The 25,791-nt window shown below is 38.0% G+C and overlaps 2 protein-coding genes across 3 annotated transcripts in view; one reads left to right on the forward strand and one right to left on the reverse strand.

Moving 5' to 3' along the window:
• The window catches only part of zanl (zonadhesin, like), a 31,824-nt gene extending 19,080 nt beyond the window's left edge, over positions 1-12,744 (forward strand). The window contains 32 exon segments of the mRNA XM_043244221.1: positions 154-278; positions 505-650; positions 837-980; positions 1,139-1,246; positions 1,424-1,593; positions 1,978-2,180; positions 3,097-3,238; positions 3,330-3,577; positions 3,678-3,855; positions 3,948-4,056; positions 4,166-4,260; positions 4,793-4,969; positions 5,263-5,465; positions 5,666-5,810; positions 5,904-6,145; positions 6,344-6,508; positions 7,046-7,173; positions 7,358-7,629; positions 7,933-8,141; positions 8,519-8,663; positions 8,887-9,134; positions 9,241-9,370; positions 9,478-9,676; positions 9,769-9,930; positions 10,085-10,215; positions 10,465-10,667; positions 10,770-10,905; positions 11,368-11,493; positions 11,496-11,510; positions 11,636-11,726; positions 11,847-11,899; positions 12,000-12,744. Coding sequence (XP_043100156.1) covers positions 154-278; positions 505-650; positions 837-980; positions 1,139-1,246; positions 1,424-1,593; positions 1,978-2,180; positions 3,097-3,238; positions 3,330-3,577; positions 3,678-3,855; positions 3,948-4,056; positions 4,166-4,260; positions 4,793-4,969; positions 5,263-5,465; positions 5,666-5,810; positions 5,904-6,145; positions 6,344-6,508; positions 7,046-7,173; positions 7,358-7,629; positions 7,933-8,141; positions 8,519-8,663; positions 8,887-9,134; positions 9,241-9,370; positions 9,478-9,676; positions 9,769-9,930; positions 10,085-10,215; positions 10,465-10,667; positions 10,770-10,905; positions 11,368-11,493; positions 11,496-11,510; positions 11,636-11,726; positions 11,847-11,899; positions 12,000-12,076 — 4,925 coding nt within the window. The 3' untranslated portion in view covers positions 12,077-12,744.
• trappc14 (trafficking protein particle complex subunit 14) lies at positions 12,366-25,738 on the reverse strand. 2 transcript variants are annotated; one of them, XM_043244223.1, is made up of 11 exons: positions 25,424-25,738; positions 24,808-25,320; positions 21,817-21,912; positions 21,424-21,553; positions 21,164-21,250; positions 20,127-20,247; positions 19,503-19,650; positions 19,131-19,365; positions 16,005-16,141; positions 15,670-15,869; positions 12,366-14,852 (listed from the first exon to the last, which is right to left on the reverse strand). In XM_043244223.1, the coding sequence occupies exons 2-11, from the start codon at positions 25,309-25,311 to the stop codon at positions 14,699-14,701; spliced, it is 1,812 nt and encodes a 603-aa protein (XP_043100158.1). In that variant the 5' UTR covers positions 25,312-25,320; positions 25,424-25,738; the 3' UTR covers positions 12,366-14,698. The 2 variants fall into 2 exon arrangements, with proteins under 2 accessions (XP_043100158.1, XP_043100157.1); XM_043244222.1 differs by having other exon boundaries at positions 24,808-25,735.
• Positions 25,739-25,791: the final 53 nt, after the last annotated feature.

Genomic DNA, 25,791 nt, shown 5'->3' on the forward strand with positions numbered 1-25,791 from the left:
CACTCTAGTAACTGCTGATTATGGAGTAGCAAACTATTGAATTACATTAAATGTCCGTAAAAATAACCTAAAAATTTACTTCAATAAGAATATACATCATACAGCTTTTAAAATAACTTCACCTTATTTTTTTTCCTTTTCCTGGGTCTACAGGCCCGTGGTTCTCAATAGAGGCTAAGAATGAAGAGAGAGGAATTACTGGTGTTTCTTACCTGAGGAAACTGTACGTGACTGTTGATGGCATCACTGTGACACTGATGAAAAACAAGAGAACTCTGGTCAGTATTCACAGCCACTGCCTTCATTAAACCATTATGTTACGTACAGATATTCTATAATCTTGAGATCTAGATTTGAGATTTTTTTGAGAGTTATGTCAATGTACACAATATTCCTGACACATTCCCAAATGTTTCTTGTTCATAGTAACATTATCCCTTTGTCCATTTTTTGCCAATAATCTTGTAATTAAATTTTTAATTCATCTTTTCCACACACACACAGGTGAATGGACTCAGGGTGTCTCTTCCTCACTCCCCATCTCCACTCATTTCGCTGTCTATTGCTGGACAGTATGTTATTCTCACAACTCCATTTGGCCTGAAGGTGCAGTGGGATGGAAACCATTACGCCAAGATCTCAGTTCCTAGGTAAAGGAAATCTGAAAAAACACTTACTGGAATACATGCACAGTTCTAGCAGTATTTCGCTGAAAACACTAACACCCACAATGATTGTTAAAGGTTATAGGTTATGACTAAAATCCAAAAAAAGCATCTCTGGGAAAATTAATATCTTTACATTAATCTCTTTCTTTTTGTTCCTCATTTTATCAGTTCCTACTATGACCAGATGTGTGGCCTGTGCGGGGACTATGATGGAAACCCCAACAATGATTTCACTAAGCCAGATGGCTCCCAAACCGACAGCTCAAATCAGTTTGGTGACAGCTGGCAAACTGATGAGGATGAGGATGCAACGTCAGTAACTTTCGCTTATCTTAATTTTATCAACCGCACAACAGGCAGGGCAATGCTTTCAAGAGTTAAAGCTTGACTTCAAATTCTCAGGCATGTCTTGATAATGACGATGCTCTATGATGCCTGTGTTGATCAGTGCAGATCTGTCTTGTTTTCAGGTGCAAGCCGGACCCCGGGCCTCAACCACCCTGCGATCCTGTGCTGGAGGGTGTGGTGTCAAACCCAGAGAACTGTGGGAGAATAACTGACACAAACGGAGCATTTAGGTTAGGACTTACCAAATTATAGCATTATCTGCACGTAAACAATCTTGAATCCTTTCATTTGAAATGAAGAATAACAAATATGCATGCTCTACTATTCATATTATTTCAAATCTGAGAAAACAAAGGAATTACATTGTTAAATCATTGCACACTTTCTCTCACATTTGCTCCTCACAGGGACTGCATAAATGTGGTGGACCCGTTGCCTTTCTTCCAGAGCTGTGTGTTTGATATGTGCCGTTACCAGGGACTGCAGCATGTTCTTTGTGACCAGCTTCAGGCTTACACTGATGCTTGTCTGAGTGCAGGTGCTCCTGTCCATCAGTGGAGGGAGCCAGATTTCTGCCGTGAGTAATTCTTTGTTATATTGTATGATATTGCATAAAATGTAGAGAAATGGTCTGAGCATATAATAGAGCAACAAAAATGGAGTCTTACATCCAAGCAAGAATCACATTTCACATTCTCAAGCCTGTTTTCAGTTCCCTCTAATGCACAATATAAATTATTGAAGTGAATGCAGTTCAGAAGGTTAGAATAGAAAAGCTAGAGCTGAACACTTACTTTAACTTTAGCCTTATTGTTTTTATAATTTATGAGGCTTTTATGCTTTTAATGGCCAAGGCAGAGAAGACAGAAATACTAAAACAGGGAAGTACATGCGACTGGGGAGCTACATACTGTATCTCCACTTTAACCTTGTTTCCATAATTTTCTTTATTTTTCTTCAGCTCTGGAATGTCCTCCAAACAGCCATTACTCCATATGTGTGAGCTCCTGTCCAGAGACATGTCTGGGTATCAATGGACCCCCGGGCTGCAGTGAGAAGTGTGTTGAAGGCTGTGAGTGCGACCCTGGCTTCATCCTCAGTGACAACAAATGTGTGCCTCTTAAAGACTGCGGCTGTGTGGACTCCTCAGGCTCCTACCATCCAGTGAGTTTAAAACTACAGCTGACTCCTTGGGCTTTGGGGCCCTAGACAATGAAGTGATCACAAGTGTAAAAACTGGAGTTTAGATTAAAAATATTCAAAGAACCACTTCAAATAAAATTAACTAAAAACAGTAGCTCTTGTAGTTCACATAAATAGCCATTTGATTAATAAATTAATTAAGGAGTATAATACATATCTTTTCACTTTGATTCTTTCTGCCTGTTGTCAGTCATTATTCTTGCGAGAAAATGACAAGCACATTCAAAACTCTAAACAACAAAAACACCAACTCAAATAACCCTACAACAAGCTCATGACTTACTCCATGTAAGCACATTTGACTGAAATGTAGGTAAAATTCCAGCAATGCACTGCGGCGAGAATAAATTGGGCAAATTAATGAATTCTTTAATATTTGTTTTACAGTCTGCTACTTTTCTGTGTTATTCTGTTTATCAGTTCCAGATAGTTTGTCGCTTTCAGTTATTTATCATGTAGTTAATATTCAAAGCACATATTTTAATTACGTTTCATTTATTCTCGTCAAAGCCTGACTTGAAATCATGTTCAGTAAGCATGAATTGCATTCATTCATTTGCTATAACAATATCGGACACATTCTTATAAAGAATAATAATAAACATACATCAACTGAGCATGACTGAGTTAAATGATTTATTAAGTCTCTACACCACACAACATGACACTTGTCGCCACCTACTGGACGAAAGGGTCACTGTACGAATCAATGCATGAATTTTATATATCAGAACTCATTCTAGTAGCATCTTTATAGTCTATACGACAGCTTAAAACACACTGCAGAATTTTCATAAAGTGTAAATATTTAAAACAGGAGAAATGTGCTTGACTGGTGGATTATCTAACGCATTCCTGTCAATGTGGCCATATTTAGGTAAATGAGAGCTGGTATCTGGAGGGATGTACACAGAAGTGTACATGTGAGGGTGGAGGAAATATTCACTGTTACAACACCAGCTGTCTTCCTACTGAGAGCTGCCAACTTCAAGATGGAGACTATGGCTGCAAACCACTTGGTAACAAATATAATACTAGGTCTGCGCAAACATGTTGTTAACACATAAACCTTCTGAGATTTATCTCTACATTTTTATCTTTCTATTTCAGGCACAGGCATTTGCTCAGTTTCCGGTGACCCTCATTATAACACCTTTGATGATAAAGTACATCACTTCATGGGCGCCTGTTCCTACACTCTTACTAAGCCCTGTAATGAGACCACAGGCTTGCCATACTTTTCTGTAGAGACGCAGAACGAGCACAGAGACAATAATAAGAAAGTGTCTTATGTAAGATCTGTCATCATCAACGTGCATGACACAACCATCATTTTGGGCAAGGGGCGCAAAGTTCAGGTAAGGGACATTTCCAAGATTTGTGAGACGTAAGGAACAGATTACAGGAGACTAGAACAGCAGTCCATTCTTGTGCTTACCTTATTTGTACATCCTGCAGGTGAATGGAGTTCAGGTCACTGTGCCTGTCACACTCTCAAATGGTGTTAAGATCTTCCTAAGTGGCAAATTTGTGGTGCTCGAGACAGACTTCGGATTGCGTGTCCGTTTTGATGGAAACCATCATGCAGATGTCACCCTGCCTTCGTCCTACAGCGGACTGTTATGTGGACTCTGTGGTAAGCACTGGAAATTCAGTTATCTAACTGATGGAGATTTAAGAGATACTTTATACTACTACCAACCAAATAATCATTTGATATGATTACAGGAAATTATAATGGTAATCCTAAGGATGACAACATCAAGCCAGATGGAACACCAACAGACAGCACCAATGAGCTTGGAGAAAGCTGGCAGGTGCCTGACGACAGACCAGAGTAAGTGAACGCATATTTAATCGTGCAAAATTTTGTTAGTTTTATTTCTAAATATAAACTTTTTATCATCCAAACTTTATTCGTTTGTGTCTGTTCCTCTCTCGCACAGCTGTACTCATGGTGGTGGAGACATTGAATGTGATGACAAGATTGAGAGTGAAGCACAGAAACCAACTAGCTGTGGCATGATCACCGACCCCAATGGTAAGACGCACATCACTATATTTTTATTTGCATTATTTTAATGATTTTTAAAATAATTTTAAATCAGCATATTCTAAAATTTGTTTAAATACAATAATTAAACATTCTTTCTGGGCTTAATTTCTTAATCACCTATAATTACTATAGATTCCCTTCACACTCACACTGGATTGTTCGCCTGGTTTATAGAAATATTGTCTTTTGCTAATATCAGTGTCAGTATTTGCATTTGCAAATGCTATTTCGCCTTCTTAATGCATTAATTAGAATAAATCGTGTTTTTGTTACAATGCATGTATTTATTTGTGTGCTTTGGGTGGGTTTACTACAATCATTATAATACATTTTCAACTGAATGTTATTTATGACTTGAACATTATTCTAATATCATAGGGTAAATGTACAAAATGTGTAAATTTTTCTACTCTATTTATGACTATAGTCCAACAAATCTGTTCAGTACTTTTTATAGAGGCACAACATCTGTTTTTTTTTTTTGCAACATTAAAGTCTACTTATCATTCTTTTCTAGGAATCTTCAAGCCATGTCATGCAGTGGTGCCTCCTGGTCCTTACTTTGAGAACTGTGTGTTTGATCAGTGTGGCACTGGTGGAGCCACAGTGGCACTGTGCCAAGCTATTCAAAGCTATGCTGACCTGTGCGCTCAAGCTGGGGTGCCAATTAACTGGAGGAATAACACCTTCTGTCGTAAGTGTTTGAACCCTACAGACATTCTGTATAGTGCCCTTAAAACCTGCAATTAACTGTATCCTGGTAACCTTTTTAAGACTCAGCCTTTGTAGTGTGCACCCTTCAATTAGGGTGTGATCAGCGAGTGCTGTGTGTCTCTTTTTTCCTAAACTGGCTGTGCTAAAACAGTTTTATGTTTCTCTGTCTCTGCCCATAGTGCCCAGTCCTCTCTATTTTCTATCATTTATTCTCTTCTTCCCCGTTGCAATGGTGTGTTTAACACCACTCTTTTATTCATATGTTTTTTCCAGCTATTAAATGTCCAGTTGGTAGTCACTATGAGCCATGTGGTTCAGCATGTCCAGCCAGTTGTCAGGACCCTGGATCTGAAGGCACCTGCTCTGAGCCCTGTGTTGAGGGATGTGTGTGTGACCCTGGTTTTGTCCTCAGTGGAGATAAGTGTGTGCCCTTCAGCGAATGTGGTTGCACTGACAAAGACAACAACTATAGGCCTGTGAGTTCTTGAGATGACTGAATGAATTATTGTTTTTTTTTTTTTTTTAAATTTAAAATAGTTTCTTACAACTTGAACTCATTCCAGTTCACAATCTTGTGATAAAAGGTGTAGTTTAATTATGCATATTTTCATTTCTATGTTTATGATTATCTCTTTGTCCATTTCAATTATTAATGTGTATCTGTTTGATTTTTAAGGTTGGAGACAGCTGGTTCACAAAGGATGATTGCACAGAGCGCTGTGTTTGTTCACCTTTCAATACAGTGACATGTGAAGCATGGAAATGTGGTCCCGCTCAGGAATGCAAGGTCAATGATGGAGAACTAGGCTGTGTGAATACAGGTACATACCTTACGTAATCTTTTTATGTATCTGTCTATCTGTGTCCTTTGTCTGCCTATCCTTTTGACAAATGCTTATTGACCTTCTTTGCAGGAGTGGGCATTTGTCACATTGCTGGTGATCCTCACTACTACACTTTTGATGGCATCATGCACACATACATGGGTACCTGCACTTACACGCTGGTGGCGATATGCGACACCTCTATGGTGACACCCTTCACCATTGTGGCCAAAAATGAAGAGCGCGGCCAACCAGAAGCTTCATACGTTCGCTCTGTGACTGTCTACCTGCCCACTGCCAACATCACCATCAGCAAGAATGGAAGAGTACTGGTGAGACCCTGAGAAGGAAGAGATGCAATAGTGATTTTGACTACACTGCATTTGCATGTCTTCTTCTGATTAGAAATCATGAATAGCGATTTAACAGTGAAATATTGTTTAATGTCATAGATAAGATTTTATGCATTCGGTGATATGATCTGTGCCAAAACTCTGGCTTGTTCTCATATTTGTTCTGTCCACTCCTAGGTGAATGAACGCAGGATAAAGACCCCCTATGACATCAGTTCCGCCAAGGCTCGGGTGTTCACCAGTGGAGTAAACACCGTACTGGATACTGACTTTGGCCTGATTGTAAAGTTTGATGGAGTGCACCATATTGAAATCACAGTGCCTGGAGACTATTTCAACAAGGTTTGAAACTACGCAAGAAAATCTCCCTATGTAATAGGGGTGGGCAATATATCTGTAGAAATTTTGGAATATTACCTCTATAGCTGTTATATAAAACGTGATGTTTTCTGTGCTACATTGTCACAAAAATGTATCATTTACACACGTTTTAAAAATTTGGGAGTAAGAACAATTGATTTTAAGCTGTTGGTAATGCAATCAGCAAAGAAAAAGACCTCATTTAGCTATGTGTGCGCACTTTGTGCGTCTTTGAGGCAGTTTTTAAGCACTGTCAAAGAGGCATGTGCACAGACCATGTTCATAGCACATACTGAGCAAACCTATTTTTGTCCACTTTTATGTGTCAAAATGCCCACCTCTACTCCCTAATATTAGTTATAAATAAAGTCTTCAGATACAAATGTTTGATTATTAAACCAGACAGTTTCATTGTTGGTCCAGATGTTTTGAATTGCTTTAAGAAAACTGAAACAATTTCCACAAGCAGATTTTGATCAGATCTTCATGACACATATCACCGTAATTCTCATCTTACAGGTATGTGGAATGTGTGGTAACTATAATGGAGATTCTTCTGATGACAACCTAATGCCTAATGGCAAACCAGCCAGTAATGTCACAGAGCTTGGTAACAGCTGGAAGGCAGAAGGAGATAGTGATCCTGGGTGAGTGTTACATTGTTTGTTACCTCATAGTCCCTTTCTATAATTCCGAAATAAACACAAACGTCAATAGATGGAAGCATTACAGTTGCATTTATGATTGAAGTGAAAAATCTGTTTCAAGTTTCAAGATTCACTTCTTCATTCTTCATTGGTGTTCACCCATGCCTCGTTTCTTCATCTGCAGGTGCAAACCTGATGAACGGCCTGATGACAAACCCAACTGCAACGAGAATGAGGAAGAAATGTACAAGGCACAGTGTGCGGCATCTATCTTGTCCGATCTCTTCAAGCCCTGTCACTCTCTTATTCCTCCAGAAGCTTTTCTGGGGAACTGCATCTATGACATGTGCGAGTACGATGGCATGCAGTCGACTCTGTGCGATAACATTGAAGCTTACGCCCAGGCCTGTCATAGCGCTGGAGTCATGATCAGCTGGAGAAACAGCACCTTCTGTCGTAAGTGAAAGAGAAAGAGGGAAAAAAAGACTAGAAGATGTGCTGAGAATGTGATGCTGAGCTGGATGACAGGAGGAAGAATAATTTGGCTAGAATTGCAAAGATCAAAAGAGCAGAACTGTGATGCTGAAAAAATGAAGCATTTATGAGATTCTTCATTGATAACCTCTAGGCTATGCATGAATATTAATGAATATCTATGCATATTTTGAAGGAAGTAATGGCTTCTGAATATGTCAGAGAATCATTGTCATTCAAATCCAATGCGTCAAACTTCTTTCTTTTGTGTATTTTTATTTCTAGCTCTCCCGTGCCCACCAAACAGTCATTATTCTGAGTGCACACCACCATGTCCTCCTACTTGTGCCGATCTCTTCCCCATATTCTGCCCATTACCACCTAATAGTTGTGTCGAAGGCTGCCAGTGCAATGGAGGTTTTGTGCTAAGTGATGGCAAGTGTGTTCCCCTCTCAAGCTGTGGATGTGTTGACAGCGATGGAGAGTATCATGACGTGAGTATAGTTGCTAGAATTGCCTACTGATTTTAGTACTGTACAGTAGTAACTGTAATAATATTTCAGAAAAGATTATTATTAAATAACTGCAGCTTTGTTGAACATAAGAGACTTCTTTCATAGTTTCTTTACCTCAATATGTTTAAGAATCGTACAGACTCCAAACTTTTAAACAGCTCATTATTTAAATAATTTTCTATATGAAAGAATAATGGCAACGATATGATACAGTCCACCAAAGAGCAAAAACTTGATTCTTGAAAAATTATAATCCATTATGATCCATAAAGAATGCGTTATAAAAACTGCTCTAAAGATATTATTGCTTTCATTATTTGTTACCAAATGTTACAGTACTGCCTGGTATATTTCAGGTGGGAGATTCGTGGATAACTGACCACTGTGAACAGAGATGCAGCTGCAGCCATGGAGGAGTGCTGTCCTGCACGTCTTTTGAATGCAATGACAACTCAATCTGTGATCTTGACAGCAATGGAGACCGTTACTGCAAACCTGAGAGTGAGTTCAGGACTGCTGCATTTCTTAAGTGCAATCCACTTAATTCAGATCAAAAGATCATCTTTACTATATGAAAGACAATTGGTTGTTTTTCGCTTATAAGGACTAATTAATTTTTTCATGTATTTCCCTGTTTTTTGGGGTGAATGACTACAACTTGTTGACATCTAAAGAAATACCACCTCATACATTGACTAACTCAAACCCTTTTTACTTCTTATAGAGTTCGATGACTGCAATATTGCTGGGGACCCTCACTATCGTACCTTTGACAGATACAATCACCACTACCAGGGAGCTTATACCTATGTAATAACTCAGACCACCGCTCTGCCCAGCTATCTCACCCCTTTTTCTGTCCGTGGCAAAAACCAGCGTCAGGGAGGCATCAGCCGGGTATCGCTCCTGCGCGAGGTCTATGTGGACGTGTACGGCATTACTGTTCGCATGCAGCAGAAGAAGAAAGTGCTGGTGAGGAATCATGGGACATGTAGTAAATCCTATAATAGCTATGTCTACTTCATATATGGACCTCTCAATACAGTAGAATGACAATATCATGTTTTTTGTCGATCAGGTCAATGAAGAGAAAGTTGGTCTACCATACAGTCCTGTGCGCGGAGTTAACATAAAGACAAAGTCCCGATATGTGATGCTCACAACTGACTTTGGCCTGTCGGTGCGCTTCGATGGCAATGCTCAAGCAGGTAGCTCAAAACTCACATCCACACAATTATTTTTATGCACAGTTTTGCATAATTTGTATGTAAAGTATGTAATAACAAAATCTCTTGCTCTTTTCTTCCCCCTATAGTGGTGACTCTGCCAAGTGTATACAGATCTCGTGTTCTCGGGCTGTGCGGTAATTACGATGGAAACAACCGTAACGAGTACACAAAACCAGACGGCACAGTCACTCGCAACCTCAATGAGTTTGGAGACAGCTGGAGAGTGACCGACAGACAGGCGGGTCTTCGTACCACATCTCTGCCAAACATGGTGCACCTACACAAGTATGGAAGAGTCAGAGTATCTGTTGTGCTGTGCATTATAAATGAAATAAATCATCAGAAATAGTCAGTCATAGTCCTGTCTTTAAAATTAGGCGTGAAGTGGAGGCCGATCCAGATTCAGGGTTTGATACAACGGGCTGCACAAACGCTCTGCTGGAAGAGCTGAACGGGAACAAAAAGTGTGGGGCTCTCAGTGACCCTGCTGGTTTTTTCTCTGCCTGTCATGATGTGATCGCTCCAGATGTCTTCCAGGAGTGAGTAATGCATGCATGTATTTGTGAGGGTGTGAGTATGAGTTCACTTTCTGAGCTCAGAGGAAAACGTAATGCATAGCGGGTGTAGCATGTGTGTGTTTGAGATGAACTTGTGATATGCAGTCATTCACAACCGTGTGTGTTTGCATTGCAGGGATTGTGTGTTTGACCTATGCGCCGAGCAGGGCAGTGAAGAGCTGCGCTGTGAAAATTACGCCGTCTACGCTCGGGCCTGCCAAGATCAGGGTGTCGTACTAGGGCTGTGGAGACAAGAACTGAATTGCGGTATGAAAAACTAAACAGTTCATTAATGGATTGTAGACTTTATCCTTTCTGCTGCAATTTAAACACGCATTTTTTCATTAAGAAATAAAAAATACAATAAAAACCTTGTTTAAAATCATAGTTTCAGCTAACATATAAAGCGCACAACGCTGATCCAATAAGAAATGTTTTCTGAGCACAAAATCAGCCTATTAGAATGATTACTGAAGAATCATGTGACATTAAACAACGTTTGTGTTTATGATTTAGGTCTACAATGTGGGCCTAACAGCATTTACTCCAGTTGTATGACTCCATGCCCAGCGACCTGCTCAGACCTGGCGGCCCCCTCTGAGTGTGAGCAGACACAGTGTGTGGAGGGATGTCAGTGCGCCCCCGGCTTTGTCCTGAGCGACCAAGACTGTGTGCCTTACAGCGACTGTGGATGCACTTTTCTCGATCGCTACTATCTGGTGAGCCTTTTGATGCATGTCAAATACTACACAGGTTAAAGGTTAAGATGTCAAAGGCATTGCACATGCTAATAATGTTTCTCTGTCCCATTCCACACGCAGCTGAAGGAGACATTCTCGACAGAGGATTGTTCACAGAGTTGTGAATGTAGTACCACTGGTGCGGTGTGTCAAGCAAGGGGCTGTGGAGACAACGAGATCTGCACTGTGTTCGACACCAAACGTGACTGTTATAAATGTGAGCATTTTCACTCTTTATTTTATACAATATATTCTGACTATTTGATAAAAATATAATGGATAGCTTTTAGTTTTTCTAGGTATGATACAGAATTGGAGTTAACTAAAACCACGGAAGCCCGTTTCTGCCATGGGAAAAAAATTATGGCAAAAACTTGTATCTCACAAATAAGACTTATTCCCTCGCAATTCTCAGAAAGAAATATCAGAATTGTGAAATATAAACTATAATTGTATTTTTTTTTTTGAGAATTCTCATCTCACATATCGATTTTTGTTTCACTGAGTCCATGTTTTATCTATTTTACTGCTTAGATTTCCAAGAAAAAGACAGTATTGTGAGATATGCATGTATCTTGTATGTCTATGTCATGGATGTAACAAGCTTCCATGTATTACAGATGTTTCAGATGAGTAATAAACTAATTTTTTAACTTCTTTTGCCCTTGTTCTCGCCCAGCGACTCCATGTTTGAGCTCGCCCTGTCAGAATGATGGTACCTGTCAAGATAAAGCAGATGGCTCTGGTTATACGTGCACTTGCGCTGAAGGTTTTGCGGGCACAAACTGTGAGATCTTTGCAACCCCTCCGAGGGAGGCCTGGGTAAGTGAATGTTAATAGACTGTATTTATTCCTAATGTAAAATTTTTGATCTAATCTAAAAAAAAAATGAAACCATATATGTCAGTCACACGTAATAACAGGTTTTCCTGCTTGCTGTGTTGTAGATCAAACAACTATTATCTTGATTGGAGTCCTCGTGCCGCTTGCCGTCATCCTCTTAGTCATAGCAATTGTGTGCATTTACAAGAAGTGCAGGTAAGGTTTATTCAAATCTAACAAAACTAATAAAATAATAAAAGTACCAAACCAAGCATTCACTTGAAATAGTTTGATATATTGTGGTTTTATAATGACTGTTCATCTCTTTTTACACAGCGGCAAAAGGATGAGTTATGATTCAAGTAAATTTGAGCTGAGCAAAAAGACAGGTATGTGGTAACTGATTATTATCCTTTTTTTCTTTCTGAAAAAAAAATCTGAAATGTACAATGTGAGCTGTAATTTGAGCATTTCTAAATTTGTCCACAGATCATCCTTATGAAACTCTAGATGAGGTGAAGAAGCAGGAAACAGACAACAGTGTACTGAAGGCTACTACTTTCTAAAGCAAAACCTTTTTGACAATGATTTGATAACCAGATTTTGTTTGTATTTATTCATTTTAAATGTCTTTGTGGAATATGTGAACTAACTGGCAAATATGTTAATATTTTACATTTTACAATTTTTCAGTAACTTATTTGTAAACTTCATTGTAATTTTTGGTGTAAGCTGTATTTTGATTTGGGGAATGAGTGCATTTATCAAATGTCTATGAACATCTGATGTAAAATAAATTATTTTTTCTTCTGAAAAATATAAATGTTCAATATTTTAAATGAGTGTTCAAGACAATTTATGCCTTAGCTGCTTTTATTTAACTTGTTCAAGTGCAATAACCGACAACATTTCCTCTGAACACTTTTGTTAACACTTCAAACAGCAATTAAAAGGCATATATAAACAAACAAAAAAAAGTGCAAAGCAGAAGTTCATAGAAGAGTATAGTCAAAATTGTCTTGTTTGAACAGCTATCTAAATGATTGAGTTCCACAAAGGCGTTCCACCTGAAGAGCTTCTTGGCAGGTCTTGGCGATTCAAAAACCCAAAACAAAAAGTCAGAACAAACAATACAAGCGCAATACTCAACATGTACTTGCTCTGATACCTTTTGTATGATTTCTAACCTCAAGCTATTTATACAGACTTGTGAATAAATAGTAAATCCAGTGTGTAGAGTTGTCAGTCAACAATTTTTCTGTGATGTGCCTTGTCAAGAGGCTAAAAAAAAACAAAAAAACAACAACAACTAAGAATCAAAATGTTTTTGAAGAGTTATTGAACAATGCTGTTCGGGAAAACATCCTATCCAGCCACCGGTCCTTTGAGCATTTCTTCATTTTCAAAAAAATAAGTTACAAAAAATGAAATAAAGTGCTTATAAAACAATAAACATAATAGTCCAAATCCAAATCAAATAAAAATAAGAACATAGTCCAAAACAAGAAAACTGGCCAAGATGCAAATATGGAAATTGCAAGTGAAATGGATTGAAAATAGGAAAATTAAAATACATCACAGTGTTTATATTAAAATGTATTACCTACATCCACAATACGGTTTTGGATCATTGTTACATTTGCGCAGAATATGTAGTCTGTCTAAACAATTCAGTTTGAAAAAATTAAACATTCAAGATCCTATATTCGGACACAATATAAAACCATGTGCGACATTCCACAACAAAAAGGAAAAGGGTTTTCAGTCAAGGATTAGTCAGTAGTCTTCACATGATGTGCACAGAAATGTAAACATTGATAAAAGAAATCAATCGTAACCCCATTAAATGGCACAATGGGGTGACGCTTTACACCAGTTGATTATTGATTACCATATCAAGCTCCCTGCTGAAGTCCGGTGTTCGGTGTAAATGCATAGAAATCAATACTACTGTATGACCAGCATCTGCCCTGATGCTTACTGGGAGTTTGTTCCCGGACATCTAGCGGGAGAAGGGCGAGATCATAATGGAGCAAAAGAAAAATGATCCCTTGTTTTTGAAAACACGCAACGCTGCAGGAATGTGAAAGAATATTTCTAAAGCCATGAAAGGAGGAGCAGGAATAAAAATGGCATCTGCCAATAACACAAGCTCCAACTCCACCAGAAGTGACTTGATTTGTGTGATTACATAGGAAACCTGTAGCCTGATGAACTGGAGTGTTAACATTACAGCAGACAAATTATTTGATGAATAAAACAAATACTATGTATGACAACACGCTACCGAGGAAGGAATATCAGCGATGAGGAGGGCAGCACTGTACTTAAACTGAAGAGTACAATAAAAGCCAGACCAAAAACATTCCAGTTTACAGGACGGAAAATAAAAGAAACCGTCTGATTGCTCACAGGCACCATCTTTCAAGTAATTAAGGAAAACAAGCACTTTTACAAAAGGAACGCAAAGAGGAATTCAACATTGGAAAAGAAATGTTGGCAGTATTGACAAATGAAATGTAAAGAGAAAAAAAAAATCTATCCAATAGTAAGTAGCAAACAAAGAAACACATTCATTTGTATGTGGCGTGTTTTTACAACGGATATGACTAGGCCCAGATAGAATCTGCTGAATTCTTCATTTTCTGCAATGATTAAAAAGCCAATTGTACAGAAGAGATTTAGAGTATTCAATAGGGAGCTAGATTATTTGTAGATGAAAACATGAACTAATATGCCAAACTATTAAATAAACAAACACAAATGGTTCGGTCTGGGTATGACTAATCATAACCATCCATTTTCCCTTTAAACAGCCACCAATATAATATTTTAACTTGTATGCAACACAAGTCATAGAACATAACTCCAGTGAAATGTGTTACGGATAAACAATAAAAACCCTGTTTGTATTTATGCTTTCTTTTCATTCTTTCTGTCATGAAAATGTCAAAAACAGTAGCTGCATGTAAATTGCATTGTAATTATTTAAAATAATCGTACTGTACAGCATGTAAACAATTGATGCTGGTAAAATGAAAACAAAATAAATATAAACAACTAAAACCGACAGACATTAAACAACTTTTTTTTGATTAACACTACTTTATGACACATTGCCAAAATTAAAAATATCCCTACTTACTTTCCCTGTATGTGAGTGTGAGTGTGTTTGTGTGTGAGTGTGTTCAGGTGTGTGAATCCAGTACCAGCACCTTGCACTCACGCTTGGCAATTTTGTCAAGTGACAAAATGTTCCTGTCTGGAGGGAGGTACAGTGGCCGTCCAACAGGAGAGCCCACAGGGGGGGTGATGGCCCTGCGCTCCATAACACTTCCTGTCCTGCAAGACACATACAAACATAAACACAGACATCGACCTGTGCTTCATAAATGAGGCAATAAACACTGAGGCAGTTGTAAGAGGATGTACCAGTTCAACAGTCAACTAAGATAATGGTGTAATGGTGTAGTTTTTTTTTCCACAAATTCCACTAACATGTTAGGAGACTACTATAAATATATTCATGTAAAGACACATTAATACTGTGTAAGATCAAAGGTATGGGGGTCATTAAGATTTTAAAATGTTTTGAAAAGGGGTGTTTGATGTTCACCAGGCAGCTTTTCGTTGATTAGTAATACTGCCAAATATCAGTGTTTTAAATATTAGCTTTCAGTGTTATATATTTATATATTAATGTTTTCTATTTAAATAATGTTTAAAATGTAATTTATTCTTGAGATTACAACTCCAGTCTTCAGTGTTACAAATTATTCTATTTGGTGCTAAAGTAATGTTTATTATTATTATCATCATCATCATCAGTGTTGATAATTTGACTGATCTTTGAAAGAATCGTATATATAAAGAAAATTAAATCGGCAGTGCACATTTTGCACAACTTTAAAAATTGTAATTTGGAAATATTTTAATTGCTTACTATTAAAAAGTCAACAGAAAAAATATTAATCCAAACAGAATAGAAGTATATATGTTTTTAAATGGCTATATTAAATTATTAAATATTTATTTCTTTATATAGTGTGTGTAGTGTATGTGAGAGTGAGAAACTGTAAGATTGAACCATAGTTATGTCAAGCGAAAAAAATGAAGATCATTTCTGTGTATACGTGTGTTTGCATATTTAACAATATACCTTGTGAGGTGAAACTTTGATGGTTGCTGGTGAGAAAAGGACTGAGAGCGGCCCAGACTGAGACTGGCCTGATGTCGGTCCAGAATATCTCTGACTGCTGGACTCGACGGACTGTTCTTGCGGGACAAAGGTCGAGCATCAGGGGGAGGGTTGGACACGGACGCTGTGAACTGCAGCTTCAGTTTCATGTGCTGACTCAACTAAAAACAGAGAACAGAATAGCGGATATTGAGGTGTGTACATCCAGTAATTTAACTCACTGGTTTTGATGAAGGAAGTGAAATAAAATACTGAACTGTCTCACATGTCTCACAGACACACGAAATCATGTTTACCTCAAAAAGACCTGCTCGGAGTATCTGGAAAGCCACGCTGACGGAAAGAGTACTTCCTTTTCGACAATAACCCAGGTTGCTGAGAGGAGAATGACACACCACTGCATTCACTGCAGGATCCTCTTTATGTCCTCGGCCTGACAAGAAAAGAGGATTGAAAACCGTGAGCACATACAATAGAAAGCAATGTTGTAGTTACACACAGACACACGGCGATGTGCTGCTCATGCAAGATATGCAGGTTCTAATCTGACCCTGGTTATGTCCTAATCTTCACCTCACCATCATTTCCTGTTCTCTCTGCAATTTCCTTATCAATGAGCAACAGCAAAACATTCAATAAAAATTGAAACAAAAAAGAAGCATAAAAAAGAAGCAAAAAAATACATTATTATGAAACCTTTTATTAATAGTCATTTTTAAAAAATCGAACATGAATTAGCTTGAAAGTATTATTGTTTATCTGCAGTGCAGTCAATATGCAGTCTGGATTCTTTTACTCATATGTGTTCGATGGGCTAAGCCTGACATAATATTACAAATACTCACAAACACAGCTGTAGCCTCAAACTCTGTGTTATCTACATCTACAAGAATGAACCACACCCCTTATGAGCAAATACCATTTAGCAACATTTGCCTTTGCTCTGTACTTTGCTTTTATCTGGTCTGTCTCCGATAGTGAGGCAACACTTTTATTCTTCACAAACAACACTTGATTCAATCTCTCACTGTTTCGCACCCTCTCACATTAACTGCTATATCCCCCTGAAAATATAAAAAATAAAAGCGATACTATAATATTATAAAATACTACTAAAATTATATAGACTTAACCATATACCCACCTGCAGAAGCATTTCTAGCCTTTCATCAGTAATGATCCCTCATCAAAAAAGCGTCCCAATACTTATTTATTTTTTACTGTTACGGATATATACATATAAATTGTCTTTACCCGCAGTACAAAATCATTCACAAACTGCCTGCCCAATAACCCTGGAAGCATGCTACTGCCCCCATGCTGGCTTTTTGCAAGCACAGTGGGCTAGGGCCAGCCTACACCAAACCTAAACAGCATGCCCAGGCTAGTCCCACAGCTTTTGTGAGCTGCCCACACTATGGGAATGTCCACATTAATCCAATAAATGGAAGCTACGTACCTTCTGGGCCCATGCAGGTTTTGTGTAGAGAGCCCTGTTAAGCAACTAAAAGAAAACTAACAACACTGATTGAACATTCATTGAGCCAAAACATTTAATGTGGAATGCCTCAAACCAGTCACCTTTTCAAGAGACAGAGCTGGTGGATGAAAGGAGTGCCAACACTAAAAACACCAGTTAATAAAACAAATAACTTCTTTCTTTTTTTTTTAAGTATTCCAATTAATCTCTATCAAACTGCAGGTGGATTATTTTGAATAGGTTAAAAAAAACTTAAAAAATGGCTAACTTAAGCTGATCTACTAACTGGCAGAGCAAAGGCAATGTAGAACAGCAGCAGAAAACAGCACTGAGCAGTGGCAAACTTGCCATCACTTGGACTGAAGCAAACTCTTTTGTGCAGAATTGAGCCCACTATAATAGGGTGACCATACATTAACTTTTTCCCGATGTGTCCTGGCAAAGATTTCTATATCGCCTTTCTAGGTTTTGGCTTTGTTTGCATGCAGACCAATTGCAATATAGAAATCCTGGCCAGGATATGTCTGGGAAAAATGACACGCATGTTCACCCTAACTATAACGAGGTGCTGGTGAGCTTTCATGCTTTTCTTTTCACTAAAATTAGATTTTTTTATTTATTGCACATTATATAATTCTAGGAATGTATTTGAACATAATTGGTTTGTTTATAGGTTAAATGTTAGCATTAAATTATTTAAAATTTACTTTGTAAATGGTAAATGTTTAAATATCTGCTATCTATTTACATCAGTGATGCCCAACCCTGTTTCTGGAGATCTACTTTACTGCAAATTTCAGCTCCATCCCTGATCAAGTTTTTTACTTACCTTTGAAGCACTCTAGGTATATGTGACTTTCTTCTTTCGTGCAAATTTAATCTGAGTTATTTAAAAAATTGTCCTGGCACATCAAAGCTCTATCATTGCAGTAGGCAAGTGGTTCCCTTTAACAGTCGAAAACATGTTAAATAAAGCGCACCAAAACATAACATTTATGTAAGCCAAGAGAAGAAGTGTTTTTTTGTTTCTAAAGTAGAAAAATGTTGTTTCCTTTGTTCCTATACACCTTACGACATCCGCCTGAACATCTTCCGGTTACCTCAGTCAGCAGAAATGAGAGAAAAGTGCTTATTAGGTTTGAATTATGTATATTTATCTTATAAAATCCATAAGAATGATGTCTTATGCTATTTGCATGAACTTTATTTAACATGTTAAAGGGAACTGCCCACCTGGAATGATCATGCTTAGAAGTGCCAGGACAATTTTTAATTTTAAAACAATTAACATACACCTAGGATACTTCGAAGGTAATTAGACAGGCTAATTTTCATTTTTCAGGGTCAACTAAATCTTTAAGTTATAGTAGCTGAAAAGTATTTCAAGTGAAAGAGAAGTACTGTTGGAGATTAATAGTGTGGGACTAGTGAGGGCTTTCTGGGGCCAAGTGTTTTTCCAAAGAGCAAATGCTTAGGTGCCCTGAGGGCACTTTAGGCTAGCCCTAAGTGGGCCTATAAAGGGCCAGTGCAAGCTTGTTTGCAGGGTAAACTGCAATATATTGTAGGTAAAAAAAAATCACCTCCTCCACTGTCTCCTTTTTGTTTTCAGGCTTAAAAGATATCCTATTACACCACTGTAATAAACCATTGCAAATGAGTCAGTGCTTGATGAAGCTGTCCATATGAATCCAACTTATTTTGAGACCGGTTAGCAAACCTGTCTGACCGATAAGATCAAGTAACTCATTCAAGCTCTGGCATCACCAATTCTAATGCAAAACCAGCTGACAGAGATAACTCAACATGATTTCTGAAATATTATCAGAGAAAATGATTCTTGTTAAAGCAGTCATACTAATCAATTCAATCACCGTGCAGCTCCATCCACACCCATTGGTTCTTAAACAAATGGCATTTTTTTTATTGTTTTAGTCATCCTCACCTTCTGGAGTCCAAACTAGTCGGACCGCCAAGAAGTCCTGCAAGTTATTGAGAAGGGTATATCGCACCCGGAAATGCTCGCGAGCCTTGACCGCACTGGGGCAGCTGGCGGTCATAATGAAGCGCGGACGGTCCAGTCTCACACTAGGGAGACTATAGTGAGTGTAGATAGAGTTGGTGAAGGGCAATTTAGAAGTGGACCACTGTAAGACTGCAACTAATGGTACCTCTAGTCCCTGTAAAAAAAAAAAACATAAAATATAATTAATACTATTACATATTTAAATACATTTACATTACGTTTTAAATGATTTCAAAGAAGATAAATACATATTTGGAGCATGTTATCACACAGAATATTATGACAGCCCACCTCATTTGAATCATCTTGTAGCTGGTTATTGAGCTGCAGCTGGAAGAGAAAGTTCTGCTCCTCTAGAGCACTGAGCATGCTGGGAAGGTGACTCGACTCACTGTCCATTCTGTAAAATGACGCCATGGCAACTTCTCCTGACTGATGACTGAAGCCAATAAATAAGGGTAAGGGTAAAATTTAAATGTGTGAAATCCAAAATTAAACTAAACTAAAAATAGCGATACTATTTCAACAAGTAAATGTTTGGGCTTTGGTTCCGTATTCTATCTTTAAAAAGTAGTGTGAATAAATGTTTAAAATACTGCAAGAGAACAAGGTGCCCCAAAATTGGGTATGCATCAAAATACTGTCACTTTTACAATGTTGAACACTTCTAAAAGTTTAGTGTTACATTTCTTTAAACAATTATGATGTTTAGAAGTTAATATACAGGCATTGAGTAAACCAATTTATCTTGTGTTATCTACAAAACAAGGTTGGAACTGGAAGCGTATCAAGCTGAACACACAGCAGACGTTTTATTAGCAACAGAATCCTTTACAAACCATAATCAGAATGTTTGAGGATATATTGCAATCACACTCACAGGTGTGAGAGGTCACACATAATGTTTTCTCTTACCAAACATTGTCCACCAGCAGCACTGAGCCATCTGGCATCATTGGTAAGTATGAAGCATTGAAGTTGGGAAGTATTTTGACGTCACGCACGCACACCTCTTCTTGAGAACTTCCATTTAACACTGAAACAGTCATATTTTCGAACACACTTAAACAGGAAGTCTATCACATAAAGATGCAGGAAACCGCAAAAATAAGAGAGGTGCATGCACTACACACTACAGAACTATCGCCTACTTGTGCACAAATGATGTTTGTGCTTACACTACACCAGTGGAAACTAAATCTACGTTCATCTTTCCAGCCATGAAGCAGCGGAATTAAACTTAATCATGTACAAGTCCTATGTTTTTCCTATAAGTGCATTATAAATATTTTTGAACATGGTTGAGAAATGTAAAGAAAAGGCAGCCTAATAAAGCCATATAAACATATCCAAACATCCTCTATTTTCATATATTTTAAAATTTCATTTATTCTTGTAATGGCAAAGATTATTTTTTTTTAGCAGCCATTACTCCATTCTTCAGTGTTACTCAATCTCTCAGAAATCATTCAGATATCTGTATATTTCTTTAACCAAAATATTGTGTGCCAATCATCATTTGTGCTTATAAAATATGACCATGCAGCACAAAACCAGTCTCAAGTTGCACAAATATATGTAGCAACAGCCAACAATATAAGGGTCAAAATTACACGTTTTTCTTTTATGCCAAAAATTATTAAGACATTAAGTTTCATGATGATATTTTGTAATTTTCCACCATAAATATGCCAAATCTTAATTTTTGATTAGTAATATGTTATTTGTAATAGTAATTTGATTAGTAATATGTTTTGCTAAGGACTTAATTTAGACAAATTCAAAAGCCAGTTTACTCAATATTTAAATTTTTGCACCCTTAAATATTTAAATAGTTGTATCTTGACCCAGTATTGTCCTGTCCTAAGAAAGTATGCTTTAATAGAAATTGACCCTTACGACTGATTTTGTGGTCCATGGTCACAAAGAGCTAGAAATAGGACTGAGATTACCTTTGAGGACAGTTAAGTGTCTCCCTGAGACTGTCATTTGCTGACACTTTACAGTCGGAGGGGGCAGGACATTGAGCGTGGTGCTGACTGTTAGAAAACAAGTGAAAACAACACCAGTTTAGACAATCTCCTAACCAGCATGCTTCTAAAAAATGTAACAGTTCAAAGGCTTTTCAAAGTACGCGGGATTTCAAGAATGTAAGTGACAAAACTCAGTAATGACAACATGCAGTATTGTGATGAAGGAAGCAAGAGCTCACCCTGCGCTTTGAACGTGTTCAGATCCTGGCGAAATGTTTGGCAGGGGCTCTTTTGTTGAAGAATGCTGAGGTAGCCATGCTCTTGGATCTCAGCTTTCTCCTCTTCTTGCTTCCACACGGTTACAATTATCTGCATGGAGGGAACGCACACATACATTCAGGTGTATCAGAGCAACACATGCAACATGACCTACAATGAGCACTGGTGTCTGATTTTATCTACATTTCTTGCACGCACACACTCACACCGCCTTGAACAAACCAATCAGCAATACGATCATGTGAAAAGAAACTCGTTCCTTCTGGTCCTACACCAATGCAACCATACCAATATCAACTGAAAACATAAAACCATATGCTTGAATACACAAAACACAAAGACATCAGTCATACCTTCACTTTAAGAGTATTGACAGGAAGCTTATCCAGGGACACTGTCAGGGGGAAGATGACCTCATCGCTTAAAACAACAGGCTCATCCACAGGAGACTGGAAAAACATAAAGTGAAACTTCAAGGTGATACATGGAACTAGCTGAAACACTGTTTTTAGTTTATGTGTAGATCAGGGAAACCCCTGGGGGTCTATGAAAGAAACTTGCGTTTTCAAAGCATGCTTCAAATAGAAAGGCTGCAATGATGTATTCAGCATCTAAAAGTTTTTCGTTTCACAGTAAATGAATAAAACCCCATCTCTGCATGTGCTGAGAGAGCTCTCAGTTTTCTCTCAGCAGTTTTGGCAGATTTTTAGAAACAGTCTTTGCACTCTCTAAACTGTAAGTGCAATTGTCACAACCGTTTGCTGGAGCATCACAACTCTATTGCATGTCTGCAACAAGAAGTAACTGAAGAGGTAACCTAAACGCTGCAAAACAGTTGTTGTGTCAGGGATTCGGCCAGTGGCACCAAAACACATGCAATTTGTTTACATTCAAATTTAAACTTAAATTTGATGTTAACAAGGGACTGTTCAGACATCAACTTATTGCTTTAGGAAAAAAAATATTTTTTGTCTGAGCCAAAGCGACAGACAAAAAACAAAGTGTATTTAGGAACACAAAGTATGCTTGATTTACGCAGTCACCTAATTTTGCAGGCAAAAGTATTTCTGAATACAGTGTTTCAAAAATATTTCACCAAAGTAAAGTCTTGGGATTTTTAAGCATTTGAGAAATAAATATTAGCTTTGTATATTTAAGTGTAAAATAAAAATTATTTGGCATTCATTTTTATTTTACAGTACAACTATAGTTTGAGTTAATATAAAAGAGTTAATATAAAAGAGTTAATATAATAATAATAATAATAATAATAATAATAATAATAATAATAATAATTGTTGTTTTTGTTATTCCTAAAACCCCAGTGTGAATATAAAGTAATGTGGACTGAGACACTATCACAACTAAAAAGTGACACAAAATAAAGCACTCACCAAAAAATATATTTCTGTTACTTTACAGCAGAATTTGTCTAATATTCGAAGCAGTTTCACTGATTCTGTTTTAAAAAGCAGATTAAAAAATATCAGTCTTATACAAAGTGCTAGGCCTATATAATAAGGGTAACATGATCTGTTTAGCTGCATGTCATATGACCATTAACAATGTGTCATTGTATTATTGGAAAAATTTACTTAAAAATTCTGGGGGTACCTTACACACATATATTTTGTCCACAGAGTCCAACTGACACAAAAGTTTAAGAACGCCTGTTCTTGTTCAGAGACAATATCAAGACAGTATCATACAACCTTGGCCTACAGATGAGTATCATAACTCTGTAATGCCTGACTTCTAAAACTGGATTGGTGCATTTAAAACGATTTGCACTACTGGGTGTGTTACTAGCAAGAGAGCAGCGCAAACAGGAGACTAAGTCCTCATTTGACAAAGTGGTATGGACCTCTGTTTGAAAAATTAATCGCCTTGCTTTGCTTTGCTTTTGCAATAGGAAAAAACAAAGAAGCATTAAATGGCATTTTGGTGGGCTGTCGAAGTTTTGCTGGGTGTGAAAAATGTGTCCTAAACACTTGATTTATACTCGATTCCAATGGCGTTCTTCAGAAGTTGTTTAGAAATTAAACATAGTATTATTCTCTTAAATAGTTTCTGCATGCTGTTCTTGAGTAAAAAGCTGAAAAGGAGTCCCAAAAAATATTGTCTTAGGATAAAACCTCTCTTGGTATCAAAATCAACGCAGAATGCTGTAAGACTGTAATGCCCCTCATGTTGTAATGACTTCAAATGGTTCTATTTTTTTCATGTAACATTTACATATAATGTACATGATCAACATACATTATAAAATGATAATAGCAGCAATTAAAAACGCTGATGCTCAACCAACTGCAGAGAAGGTTAACATTTTAGACTTCAGAGGAAAAGGGCAACAATTGGATTTCAGATGAAGCAAGTCCTGATTTTGCCAAGTTCGAAAGTTTGATGTGTCCCTAAGTCAACATATTTTGTTGACCCTGGAGCAACATTTTAATCCAAAAATATAGTCTTAACCATATCTCTACCCCTAAACCTAACCCATGAGTAATTGCTAAAATCGGAGGAAATGATAGATGACAGACACTGATGTACAAGCACCAGACACTGATTGTGAGCCTAAACGCCACTAAAACTGTAAAGTGTTTCCTCAAATCTGATTGGTAAGCATAATGTTGTTCCAGGATCAACAAAGATGTTAATCCAGGGACATGCTGAACTTGGTCAAATCGGGTTAGGGTCAGATGAAGGCCTTTAAGTGAGCCAAATCATCACTGTGTTTAAAGAAATAACCTCCCTACATTTGTGTTGAGAGTGATTAACTTTTCTTAAATATAGAAATTATATGACTCATTTTAAAGTTCAAAGCTTCACATTTACCCATCTGAGATTTAACATTCCTAAACATCTGTGTTTGTCTTGTTCATTTTGTTAACCTTCGTCTGTTTTTCTCCATACTAAAAAATACCATTACAAAGGACATCACGACACATGACATCACCTCATAGGTGAACCCCTCCCGTAAAAAACAAATTGCTTTTTTTCAATAAGATTTTTGGACATTACTAAATGCACCTGTCATTGTTAAAGTCAGTGCTGTTATAGAAATGCACTGCATGAAAGACACTTTGTAGCATTCCGGACAGAATACTAAAACAGGAAGTCCTTTCCAGTACTGTGACTATTCTCAATTATAAACTGAAAGAGACGTTCTCTATGTTCTGTATGGTTGCCAGCCATAATAAATGGCAAAAATAAACACATCAGTAAAACAGGAAATATCAACACTTCCGTGTTGTTATCATCACCATCATCATCATGTATTTGCATGCATAGCATTGAACTTTCACTGTCAACTTTCCAACAGACTACAGTGTTTGTTTAAGCACCTGCACGGGAGCCTTGCGGAATTCCCTTACGCCATTGCCGGGGTTGTTGTGAATGAGGAGCGGCTTGCATTCCCTGAAGCCCCGGTACCTCGGGCCCCCTCGACCTGCGCAGCCCACCTCCGCAGCATCATCATCGTCCGTGTCCTCCACACACTCGTCCCCGCTGCTGTGGTAGTCGTGATACAGCGGCTGCGTCCGCTGGCGGCTATCGCCGGGGCTAACGCTGGCCACGGCGCAGAGAGAGCCGGCTAGCTCCCTCCACGAGCGACTGCTGTGATGCTCCGAGCCGCTGCCGTCAGCCGCCGCAGTGCCGCTCGACCCGGACACCGACGCGACGCTCTGAGAGCGCAAAACCAGCAGAAAGCGCACGGTTTCCCCGAGATAAAGGTGACTGCGACGCGGGAGCGTGCGGTATTTGGCCGGGTCCGACAGGTCTGAAATGGGGACTGCCGGGAAATACATAAAGTACTCGCATTGCGATTCCATCATTAAGACCATGACCATCACAGTGCGCTGCAAGCAGACATACGGCGGAGGTATCCGGTTAGCCCGAGCAGTCTGCAAATAACGCTCCCATTCAAACAAAAATCGCTAAATTAAACGAGGCGGTTTTTACCTTTCGCCTTACTTAATATCACGGTTCCCCAAATTTAAGAAAAATTACATTCATCCTATTTTGTCCCATTACGGTTGGCTGCCAGTTGACGTATACAATACATTCAAGTGCGCTATATGACAGGCATGCTTGTCGAGTTAAGATGGAGTAGAGCGGGATGATAACTAGGCCTGAGTAGTCGCTTGTCGATAAAGGTAAACAATGGGCTCTCTGATGTTGAGTATTATATTATTATTTGCAACAAAATAACGTAATAATATTTTGCCTTGCATGAGGACAAGTCCAGTGTTTTGGAGCAGCTCTAAAATGTAAAAACCCAATAGTTACTGTAACATGGTAAATGTGGGTAAACCTGGGTTCTTATTGAG

Source organism: Puntigrus tetrazona, chromosome 7, assembly GCF_018831695.1.
Source record: "Puntigrus tetrazona isolate hp1 chromosome 7, ASM1883169v1, whole genome shotgun sequence".
Taxonomy (NCBI): Eukaryota; Metazoa; Chordata; class Actinopteri; order Cypriniformes; family Cyprinidae; genus Puntigrus; species Puntigrus tetrazona.

Excerpts from the sequence above, each read along its gene's own strand:
- trappc14 (XM_043244223.1), bottom strand. The coding sequence starts at position 25,311 with ATGGTCATGGTCTTAATGATGGAATCGCAATGCGAGTACTTTATGTAT. Across the intron at positions 21,913-24,807 it reads TCCGCAAGGCTCCCGTGCAG|TCTCCTGTGGATGAGCCTGT; the intron begins GTGCTTAAACAA and ends ATGTTTTTCCAG. Across the intron at positions 15,870-16,004 it reads TCCGAGCAGGTCTTTTTGAG|TTGAGTCAGCACATGAAACT; the intron begins GTAAACATGATT and ends CTCTGTTTTTAG.